At 48.7% G+C, this 12,346-nt stretch overlaps 1 protein-coding gene across 1 annotated transcript in view; it reads left to right on the forward strand.

The window, feature by feature from the left end:
• LOC311245301 (diacylglycerol O-acyltransferase 1-like) overlaps window positions 1–11,904 on the forward strand; it is a gene marked incomplete at both ends in the record, with an annotated part of 71,206 nt that extends 59,302 nt beyond the window's left edge. The window contains 2 exons of the mRNA XM_084335139.1: window positions 10,888–10,950; window positions 11,737–11,904. Coding sequence (XP_084191265.1) covers window positions 10,888–10,950; window positions 11,737–11,904 — 231 coding nt within the window. The remainder of the gene's footprint in view (window positions 1–10,887; window positions 10,951–11,736) is intronic.
• Window positions 11,905–12,346: the final 442 nt, after the last annotated feature.

Below are 12,346 nucleotides of genomic sequence, written 5' to 3' on the forward strand. Positions count from 1 at the left end.
GCTCCAGCTGCATCGCAGAGAGCTTCTCCGCTAGCAGTGACGGCTGGATGGTGTTGAAGGCGCTGGAGAAATCAAAGAACATAATCCTCACTGAGCTGCGTGGCTTCTCCAGGTGCGTGTACGCTCTGTGGAGCATGTAGATGATGGCATCCTCCACCCCGATGTTTGCCTGGTATGCAAACTGCAGGGGGTCGAGGGAGTCACGCACCAGGGGCTTGAGGTGTTGCAGGACCAGTCTCTCAAACGTCTTCATGACGTGTGACGTCAGAGCGACTGGCCTGTAGTCGTTGGGGGTGCTGGGACGTCCCTTCTTGGGCACCGGGACAATGCAGGAGGTCTTCCAGAGCTGGGGCACCCTCTCCAGCCTCAGGGAGAGGTTGAAAAGATGCTGGAGCGGTGCTGCCAGCTGCTCTGCACATACCTTGAGCACCCTGGGATTGGTGTTGTCCGGTCCTCTGGCCTTGTTGACATTAACTCTGGAGAGCTGCCTACTGACCTGACTGGTTGTGATCGTCAGGGTTGGGGGTGGTGGGCAGTCTGCTGGTGTTGGGGGTGGGGTGCCGTTGCTGATGGGTGTGGGTGGGTGGGGGGTGGGGGGGCTGCTTTGTAGGTGTGATCTGGTGCTGGTCCTTCAATGTGTGCAACAAACTGCTGCAGTCTTTTTACCAGTCTGTTGTGGCCAGCATCCTCTTCTATGCTGTGGCATGCTGGGGAGGCTACATCAACTCAAGGGACACCAACAAGCTCAACAAGCTGGTGAGGAAGGCTAGCTCCGTGGTGGGAGTCGAGTCATAGTGGGGATGAAGGACCGTTATAATAGTGAGGTATACACGGGTCATAGTGGGGATGAAGGACTGTTATAATAGTGAGGTATACACGGGTCATAGTGGGGATGAAGGACCGTTATAATAGTGAGGTATACACGGGTCATAGTGGGGATGAAGGACTGTTATAATAGTGAGGTATACACGGGTCATAGTGGGGATGAAGGACCGTTATAATAGTGAGGTATACACGGGTCATAGTGGGGGTGAGGGACCGTTATAATAGTGAGGTATACACGGGTCATAGTGGGGGATGAGTGACTGTTATAATAGTGAGGTATACACGGTTCATAGTGGGGATGAGTGACCGTTATAATAGTGAGGTATACACGGGTCATCGTGGGGGAGGAGTGAGCGTTATAATAGTGAGGTATACACGGGTCATAGTGGGGGAGGAGTGACCGTTATAATAGTGAGGTATACACGGGTCATAGTGGGGGATGAGTGACTGTTATAATAGTGAGGTATACACAGGTCATAGTAGGGGATGAGTGACTGTTATAATAGTGAGGTATACACGGGTCATAGTGGGGATGAGTGAACGTTATAATAGTGAGGTATACACGGGTCATAGTGGGGATGAGTGAGCGTTATAATAGTGAGGTATACACGGGTCATAGTGGGGGATGAAGGACCGTTATAATAGTGAGGTATACACGGGTCATAGTGGGGGAGGAGTGACTGTTATAATAGTGAGGTATACACGGGTCATAGTGGGGATGAGTGACTGTTATAATAGTGAGGTATACACGGGTCATAGTGGGGGAGGAGTGACCGTTATAATAGTGAGGTATACACGGGTCATAGTGGGGATGAGTGACCGTTATAATAGTGAGGTATACACAGGTCATAGTGGGGATGAGTGACCGCTATAATAGTGAGGTATACACGGGTCATAGTGGGGATGAGTGAACGTTATAATAGTGAGGTATACACAGGTCATAGTGGGGATGAGTGACCGTTATAATAGTGAGGTATACATGGGTCATAGTGGGGATGAGTGACCGTTATAATAGTGAGGTATACACGGGTCATAGTGGGGATGAGTGACTGTTATAATAGTGAGGTATACACGGGTCATAGTGGGGATGAGGGACCGTTATAATAGTGAGGTATACACGGGTCATAGTGGGGAAGAGTGAAAGTTATAATAGTGAGGTATACACGGGTCATAGTGGGGAAGAGTGACTGTTATAATAAGATAAGATAAGATAAGATATTCCTTTATTGATCCCCTTGGGGAAATTCAGGCATCATAGCAGCATGGGGGGGAGGGGGGGGGGTACAGGTAGTAAAACAACACAGTATACAGGTAGTAAAAAACAACACAGGCAGTGTAAACAATTTGATCAATATGGTCAATATAATTTACTATCTGACTAGCTGAGGAATATTCACATTATTCACAGTGTCACATAAGGTGCAGTATGCATGAGGTAGTGTTATAATTTACTATCTACTGAGTATACATTATTCACAGTATCACGGTATCCACTGAAATATACATTATTCACAGTATCACAGTATCCACATAGGGTGCCGTAACCCTAAGGTAGTGTGGGTTGTCCTCCTTGGGTTCCTATAAGTCCCAGGTCAATGTCTGGTAGCAGTCGCTGTCGCTGCCCCCTGTTGTGGAGCCTGTAGGCTGCTAGTCGCTGCCCACTATTGTGGAGCCTGATGGCCGCTGGTATGAAGGACTGTCCGAGGCGGTTAGTTGAGTGTCGGGGGGGAATGAGTCTGTGGCTGAACGAGCTTCTCATCTTGACTAGCTCGTCGTAGAGGGGGTGGTAGGGGTTCTCCATGATGGCAGCCAGCTTCCTTATCATCCCCCTCTCTACCATCACCTCAAGTCTAGGTAGCTCGACTCCCACCACGGAGCTAGCCTTCCTCACCAGCTTGTTGAGCTTGTTGGTGTCCCTTGAGTTGATGTAGCCTCCCCAGCATGCCACAGCATAGAAGAGGATGCTGGCCACAACAGACTGGTAAAAAGACTGCAGCAGTTTGTTGCACACATTGAAGGACCTGAGTCTCCTCAGGAAGAACAGCCTGCTCTGTCCCTTCCTGTAGAGGGCCTCTGTGTTGTCCGACCAGTCCAGTTTATTGTTCAGGTGTACCCCAAGGAACTTGTATGAGTCCACCATCTCCACATCCACCCCTCGGATGGAGATGGGAATCGGGGGGGGCCTCTTCTTGCCCCTCCGGAAGTCCACCACCAGCTCCTTGGTCTTACTGGTGTTGAGTTGGAGGTGGTTGCTGTCGCTCCACCCCACGAAGCTCTCCACCAGGGCTCTGTACTCCTCCTCATCATCGTCGGTGATGTAGCTTACGATGGAGGAGTCGTCTGAGAACTTCTGCAGGTGGCACCCGCTTAAGTTGCGGCAGAAGTCTGAGGTGTAGAGGGTCAAGAGGAAGGGTAACAGCACAGTTCCTTGGGGGGCGCCGGTGTTGCTCACCAGTACGTCAGACTGACTGTCCTTTAGTCTGACGTACTGTGGCCTCTCAGTGAGATAGTCCTTGATCCAGGCCACCAAGCCGTGCTCCAGCTGCATCGCAGAGAGCTTCTCCGCTAGCAGTGACGGCTGGATGGTGTTGAAGGCGCTGGAGAAATCAAAGAACATAATCCTCACTGAGCTGCGCGGCTTCTCCAGGTGCGTGTACGCTCTGTGGAGCATGTAGATGATGGCATCCTCCACCCCGATGTTTGCCTGGTATGCAAACTGCAGGGGGTCGAGGGAGTCACGCACCAGGGGCTTGAGGTGTTGCAGGACCAGTCTCTCAAACGTCTTCATGACGTGTGACGTCAGAGCGACTGGCCTGTAGTCGTTGAGGGTGCTGGGACGTCCCTTCTTGGGCACCGGGACAATGCAGGAGGTCTTCCAGAGCTGGGGCACCCTCTCCAGCCTCAGGGAGAGGTTGAAAAGATGCTGGAGCGGTGCTGCCAGCTGCTCCGCACATACCTTGAGCACCCTGGGATTGGTGTTGTCCGGTCCTCTGGCCTTGTTTACATTAATTCTGGAGAGCTGCCTACTGACCTGACTGGTTGTGATCGTCAGGGTTGGGGGTGGTGGGCAGTCTGCTGGTGTTGGGGGTGGGGTGCCGTTGCTGATGGGTGTGGGTGGGTGGGGGGTATACACGGGTCATAGTGGGGAAGAGTGAACGTTATAATAGTGAGGTATACACGGGTGGGTCATAGTGGGGGAAGAGTGAACGTTATAATAGTGAGGTATACACAGGTCATAGTGGGGGAGGAGTGACCATTATAATAGTGAGGTATACACGGGTCATAGTGGGGAAGAGTGAACGTTATAATAGTGAGGTATACACGGGTCATAGTGGGGGAAGAGTGACCGTTATAATAGTGAGGTATACACGGGTCATAGTGGGGGAAGAGTGACCGTTATAATAGTGAGGTATACACGGGTCATAGTGGGGGAGGAGTGACCGTTATAATAGTGAGGTATACACGGGTCATAGTGGGGGAGGAGTGACTGTTATAATAGTGAGGTATACACGGCTCATAGTGGGGGATGAGTGACTGTTATAATAGTGAGGTATACACGGGTCATAGTGGGGGATGAGTGACTGTTATAATAGTGAGGTATACACGGCTCATAGTGGGGATGAGTGACTGTTATAATAGTGAGGTATACACAGGTCATAGTGGGGGAGGAGTGACCGTTATAATAGTGAGGTATACACGGGTCATAGTGGGGGAGGAGTGACCGTTATAATAGTGAGGTATACACAGGTCATAGTGGGGGAGGAGTGACCGTTATAATAGTGAGGTATACACGGGTCATAGTGGGGGAGGAGTGACCGTTATAATAGTGAGGTATACACGGGTGGGTCATGGTGGGGATGAAGGACTGTTATAATAGTGAGGTATACACGGGTCATAGTGGGGATGAGTGAGCGTTATAATAGTGAGGTATACACGGGTGGGTCATGGTGGGGATGAAGGACCGTTATAATAGAACCTGTTAAGCTGTAGCCCTATTTTCAGAAATCTCGCCTAAAGGTACATGCCTAAGTAAATGGAAGATTACTTCTACAAGGTCAATTTGCATGTTCTTGGTATCTAGGAACATCTAGGGACCTGGGGTTATGTATTCCCAGTGTCAGAAATATTGTGTCTGTTACTAGGCTTGAGTAAATTGTAATGAAAAAAATGAGAATATAAATTATGATATTTTTTTGCATCTGTGCCGGTGAATAACACTATGTTACAATTGTGTGCGGACCGAGCTTGCTCACTGAGCTCATTCACCACCTTATTGAGATCAAGTGTACAAAAAATCTAAGCAAATGAATAAAGGGAAGATGATTAAACAGAAGGATTTGTAGATACAGTAATAAATGATAATCGATTTTAATTATAAATTCATATTTTACCTTGAATTGATTTAGTCATTTCCTCACGGTTTTACGATAAGAGATATAATTAGCATTTTTCCGATAAATACTTATTTTCGGTAAATCTTACAAAACATCGGTAAAAATGAAAATATACCCTTTGACTGCTGTTTTGATAGGGTTATGGTCTTTACTCTTGGTTAAAAAAATTAATAAATAAAAACCTTACCTCTTAACATCCAAGGGCCCACATGTGGGCCCTCATGAGGACGATTCGCGACGTGCCACTTTGCTGACCTCTAGCGGCTCGGGTGTGCATTTCCTTTAATACGATATATAGATAGAATTATAGCCCTATTTGTTGCCTGTCAATTGCCCTTTCAGGTGACAAAATCCGTTCAGCGGTTCTCAAGTTACATGCCGATATGTGAGGCGTGTGCCAAAGTACACATTACCACCCCCGACCTCCGGGGGCTCTAGCTCCGTCAATCATTTGGCGATCTCGAAATATTTTGGACAGGGTTGTAGCCAATGAGTGTGGCTTTACAATGATACCCCATGATATGATAATTGGGGATCTAATACGGTCTGTATTGATCGATTTATGATAAAGAAAAGCAGGGTCCCCCAATTGGGGGACTTACAGGCTTAACACTTTGACTGCCATGAAACGTGTTTTGACGTCATTGCTGGCCATGCTCAAGTTGCCGGGGGACGCTGTACAGTATATCAATATTTCAAAAATCTGCGATCGGATTCATATGTCCCCTCCGCTGGCCTGAGATCCACCAGCAGGACCCACTGAGCTCTCTGGTGGTTCAGGAGCGCCATCTGGTGGCCGATCGGCGCAATCGCTTTAACAGGAAGTGGCATAGAGGTTGTGCTACGTCCGTAGTACTTCCGGGTGCTCACTATAGGTCCCGCGACTCTGGCTCGTCACGCTACACAGTGATCGATTGCCAATAACTCGATAAACAACATGATTTGGACGTATATACCATTATACAAGCTGGAGATGGACCGGGTAAATTTACATCCCATAATGATAAGATTTCAACTCTACGATGATCGCCCAACGGCGCGCGGAGACTGGGGTGAGTTTCAGCGTGTAACGTTACCGTCTTCGATACTAACTGCTATTATCAACATTTGACCCACATTAGATGATTGGTATAACGCTGCCCACGGAATTATAAACGCCCCCTAGCCCATCCGGTCAACATCAGATGACGTGTAGTAACTTCTAGAAGTACGTCTAGTTGTAATTTTTTATATCGCGCTGATTGCCATAAAACTGTATTGCATCATCAATATAATGCATTTGGGGCTATAGATCACGTTCTGGAGAAAGCTGCAGAAAGAGATGAAAACATACTTATACATTAGACCATACTTTACTATGAATATGTGAATGAAAAAGTTTAACGTTGCTACACAATGAACAATACATATAGGACTTTGAATGGGCCCTAATAATGGCAATGTAGCAATAGAATTTAAAAAGTTATAGCCCTGCAAAGAAGGGGACTTTCTCCATAGACAAATAGCGCTGGCAATCTATGGTATATCATGAATTTAACCTTAGGCAACCAAAGTGTTAACAGGATAAGGTAGAATCTGTAATGATGTCAAACGACGACCTCTCTAGGCTCAAGAGCCCCGCTTGGTGTTGCACTTTGTTTATTTTATTTTTGTTTTGGTCTGATTGGTTGAGCATGGATAGGGGAGGGGTTGTTATTGCTGGTCTGGAGAATATTTAAGTATAATAGGTTACTATGTAGTTAAAAAATGATATATTATGTTGTTACTCCGAACTGCCATTGTTTCAGGAACAGGGGGGGACTTTCCATGAAGCGTTTCTAGCGGTTCGCCTCGTGTCTAAGCCACAATGTCTGCTTTTTTCCTGTTGTCCTACTTTATTGATGCTGCTGTTACAAGGCAGAGGAATCGAGACAAAATATTTCACTCTTTATGCTGTGCTGTATGAAAGATCAGTTGATCAGTTTAAAAAGATGTACAAAAGATCTTTCTTAAATAGGTATCTGGAAGATGGTGTGTTGATTGGGAGTATGTGTAAGATGCAAATAAGAAATAGAAGAAATTGTGTATATTATATGGTATTTATTTAGTATATATTATGTATACGTATATTTATATAGATGTATGTATATATAAATATATTGGATTATATATAGATACAGCGTTTATACATATAATTAACAATAGAATGAAATTATATAATTTGCGAAGTTAAAAGGGGGTAGGAATAAAAAAAAGTGTATACTTCCTACTACACTATGATTTGTTTATCTGTTTCTCTTTTTGTTGTCTTTTTTTATTATCTTTTGTATATATATATGTCAAGGATTGCAGCTCAAAGTGCTTCACAACAGAAAAGAAGACAGGCACAAAATGAGCAGATAAAGTGCAGACATATAAAATCACAGTTTTTCCACATTAGGCTCAACATGCCACCTTGTTTATGGTTTGATTCTATGGCAGTTTTAAAATAGACAATAATAAATAGAGTAAAATAGAATAGACAAAGTAAAATAGTGCAATAGTGTAGTGCAATAAAATAGTTAGTAAAGTAGAATAGACAGCAGTGCAATAAAATAAAATAGCCCTAATTTACAGTACAATAATCACAGTGTTGATGTAATTAGTCTAGGTGGCACAACAGAGCAGCGTATTGCTTTAAACAGAATAGAATAATGCTAAATTACTGTTTAACAGTTTAAAACAGTCTTTACCCACTTTCTTCCCTGTTTGATACCCACACAGTTTAAAAACTTAATAAAGAATATGTGAGGATTCGCCTGTTCCCTGAACTTTTCCCTGTCTACTCTCCCTCACCAGCCCCCACCCTTGCGATGATTTACTCTCCTCTACTCTTCACCAGCCCCCACCCTTGGACTACCTTCACGCAGCTGTCATAGTTTATGATTAGCGCCCCAGAGGGCTTTATATACCTGGACCTCCCTTCCAGTCCTGGTCGGGTCGTTCTGTATCTGTGTTCACTCTGTGTTCATGGAGTTCGGTACGTTACCATTCTGTACGTCACTATCACCTGCCGCGTCTCCTGCGTGAGACGACGGCCCAGCCATCACCACCTGTCGCCGTTTGCCTGGAGTGGGACACCGTCTTCGCTCTCTAATTCTCTACGGGAGGTTTTCCAGTGTTCCCACTCCAGACGTCAAGGCGGCACGCCATCGCTCCCGATTCCACGGGAGGAAGGCGTCTCTTCGTGATCCTCGTTCCTGGGGTGAGGCTCGTCGTCGCTCCCTAGTATTCCACGGGAGGACGGCGTGTTCCCATCCCGGTCCCCTGGGACCCCCTTTGTTCTGCGCTGCCCGTCTGCAGCATCCGAGGAGGAGGATCTCCGTGCCCGGCCCCCGCTGTCGGGCCCCTGTCTCCGTGCCCGGCCCCCGCTGTTGGGCCCCTGTCTCCGTGCCCAGCCCCCGCTGTCGGGCCCCTGTCCCCGTGCCAGGCCTCCGCTGTCGGGCCCCTGTTCCCGTGCCAGGCCTCCGCCGTCGGGCCCCTGTCCCCGTGCCCGGCCTCCGCCGTCGGAACCCTGTCCTCATCCCTGTAAGCAGCTCTGGCCCTCGCCCTGTCCAAGGCCTTAACCCTGTTCCCTGTCTCCAGCCCGCCTCTCCGGGCCTCTGTCCCTGTCCCCCTCTCCAGTGCCCCTGGTCCTGGCCCTGACACTTAGCCCTGGTCCTTAGCCCTGGCCCTTAGCCTTAGTCCTAGCCTGTTCGCCTCTTAAAGGCACAGTGCCGCATTTTCCATATTTCCTTGACTCTAGTGTTTTTGTGTTTTCCCTTAAAGGGACTGTGCCGCTTTTTGTTCTATAATAAATATTTGCCCTGTTTTGGCTTACTCTCATACCTGTCTTGTGTTGTGCGATTGGGGTCGGTTACAAACCATAACAGTACGACCCGACCAGTCGACGACCCCAGCCAGCACAGACAGTGTATGTGAGTTGGCCTCGTTAGTTCCCCTGTTAACTCCCCTGTTAGCTCCCCTGGTAGCCTCGTTAGCTTCCCTGTTAGCTCCCCTGTTAGCCTCGTTAGCTCCCCTGTTAGCTACCCTGTTCCCCACAGCTAGGACTGTCCTTCCAGCTAGCTTGTTCTCCTTTGCTAGTCCAGCCCTGTCTGCTAGCCTAGCTCCGGCAGCTAGCGCAGCCTCTATGCTAATGTAGCAGTACAGCTAGCATAGGCCCTGTAGCTAGCAATGCTCTGGCAGCTACCCAGTCCCTCTGCTAGGCCCACTTTAGGTGTAGCTTCCCCTGCTAGCATGGCCCAGTTTTTTTTTGTTTGTTGCCTTGTCTTGTCCCCTGCCCCGCTGTCTGATTCCGTAGTGTTCTGACCCGTCATGGTAGTGTTCTGACCGTCATGTTAGTGTTCTGACCGTCATGTTGGTGTTCTGCCCCGTCATGGTAGTGTTTCGGTCGCCCGGTGGCTCCCGTGGAGGGGGAGGTACTGTGAGGATTCGCCTGTTCCCTGAACTTTTCCCTGTCTACTCTCCCTCACCAGCCCCCACCCTTGCGATGATTTACTCTCCTCTACTATTCACCAGCCCCCACCCTTGGACTACCTTCACGCAGCTGTCATAGTTTATGATTAGCGCCCCAGAGGGCTTTATATACCTGGACCTCCCTTCCAGTCCTGGTCGGGTCGTTCTGTATCTGTGTCTGTGTTCATGGAGTTCTGTACGTTACCATTCTGTACGTCACCATCACCTGCCGCGTCTCCGGTGTGAGACGACGGCCCAGCCATCACCACCTGTCGCCGTTTGCCTGGAGTGGGACACCGTCTTCGCTCTCTAATTCTCTACGGGAGGTTTTCCAGTGTTCCCACTCCAGACGTCAAGGCGGCACGCCATCGCTCCCGATTCCACGGGAGGAAGGCGTCTCTTCGTGATCCTCGTTCCTGGGGTGAGGCTCGTCGTCGCTCCCTAGTATTCCACGGGAGGACGGCGTGTTCCCATCCCGGTCCCCTGGGACCCCCTTTGTTCTGCGCTGCCCGTCTGCAGCATCCGAGGAGGAGGAGGAGGATCTCCGTGCCCGGCCTCCGCTGTCGGGCCCCTGTTCCCGTGCCAGGCCTCCGCCGTCGGGCCCCTGTCCCCGTGCCCGGCCTCCGCCGTCGGAACCCTGTCCTCATCCCTGTAAGCAGCTCTGGCCCTCGCCCTGTCCAAGGCCTTAACCCTGTTCTCTGTCCCTGTCTCCAGCCCGCCTCTCCGGGCCTCTGTCCCTGTCCCCCTCTCCAGTGCCCCTGGTCCTGGCCCTGACACTTAGCCCTGGTCCTTAGCCTGTTCGCCTCTTAAAGGCACAGTGCCGCATTTTCCATATTTCCTTGACTCTAGTGTTTTTGTGTTTTCCCTTAAAGGGACTGTGCCGCTTTTTGATCTATAATAAATATTTGCCCTGTTTTGGCTTACTCTCATACCTGTCTTGTGTTGTGCGATTGGGGTCGGTTACAAACCATAACAGAATAAACATTATTATTAACACCTTTCAGGCGCTACGATCTCACAGGAATATTAGGATTTTGAGAAACGCTCTAATAATGATTAATGACTAGTGGCCGACGAAAGCTACCGAGTGGTACAGTTCAAAGAGAGAACTGTACACCTGAACAGAATCTTCTAAAAAAAAACATGTTTTTGGTTTTGAAGAGACCCTAACGGTGGGATGTGATGTTCCTTGCAGTTTGTTGTTGCTCTGCCTCTGCACAGCTGCCGTCTGTGGGTCGTCCTGATGATGCTACTTGAAGTGAGCAGCCCATCACACACACACACACACACACACACACACACACACACACACTGTGTCACTGCGGTCATATGTAGGCTGACAAATGTTTCAGTGTTTGGTAACTCATGCAATTATTAAGTATGTACTATAGTTCTATTCACTCAGTTCTATTAACTAGTTCTATTCAGTTTGTTTCTGTGTTACAAAATGGGAATAACAGGAATTATGTGAATAATGCTGTCTGTCTGCCCTCCTCACTACATCTTATAGCAACACTTTTGAATGTAGCAGATGCTCTCATCCACCAACACCTCAGTCAACCCTCTCCTCCACTGTCTCCTTCTGACCTCTGACCTCAACCCTCTCCTCCACTGTCTCCTTCTGACCTCTGACCTCAACCCTCTCCTCCACTGTCTCCTTCTGACCTCCTGGTGTCAACCCTCTCCTCCACTGTTTCCTTCTGACCTCTGACCTCCTGGTGTCAACCCTCTCCTCCACTGTCTCCTTCTGACCTCCTGGTTGCCTCTCCTCCACTGTCTCCTTCTGACCTCTGACCTCCTGGTGTCAACCCTCTCCTCCACTGTCTCCTTCTGACCTCCTGGTTGCCTCTCCTCCACTGTCTCCTTCTGACCTCTGACCTCCTGGTGTCAACCCTCTCCTCCACTGTCTCCTTCTGACCTCCTGGTTGCCTCTCCTCCACTGTCTCCTTCTGACCTCCTGGTTGCCTCTCCTCCACTGTATCCTTCTGACCTCTTGACCTCTTACCTTTGAACCTTTGACTTTATTCATTGTTTCTCCCCACAGCTTCTGGTGGCGGTTTTCCTCGGCCACTATTTCCAGGGTAACTATGGCAACGGTCTGGTGTGGCTGTGCCTGCTGCTGGGGCCTCCGCTGGCTGTGATGACCTACTGCCACGATCACTACGTCAGCCTTCATCCTCCTCGTCATCCTCACCCGTCTTCATCCTCATGAGAAACAACATCGCCACCTTTATATCTTCCTCTTTCCACTACGACTTTGATGTCAACCTTCATTGTACTCATCCACGTCGTCGTCCTCCTCCTCCTCCTCCTCCTCCTCCTCCTCCTCCTCCTCCTCCTCCTCCTCCTCCTCCTCCTCATCATCATCCTCCTCCTTCATGATCACAATAGAAAAAAAACATCCATCATTGTGACCTCCGTTTCCCCCAGTGCTGTAGTTGATGACATCTGATGGTGACCTCACTGGTTCAGAACATCCCACACATCTGTCATTATAGAAATACAATATGTAGACATCTGATGGTGACCTCACTGGTTCAAAACATCCCACACATCTGTCATTATAGAAATACAATATGTAGACATCTGATGGTGACGTCACTGGTCCAGTTCAGAACATCCCACACATCTGTCATTATAGAAATACAATATGT

This window comes from Notolepis coatsorum, assembly GCF_963971535.1.
Source record: "Notolepis coatsorum genome assembly, chromosome: 18".
Classification (NCBI taxonomy): domain Eukaryota; kingdom Metazoa; phylum Chordata; class Actinopteri; order Aulopiformes; family Paralepididae; genus Notolepis; species Notolepis coatsorum.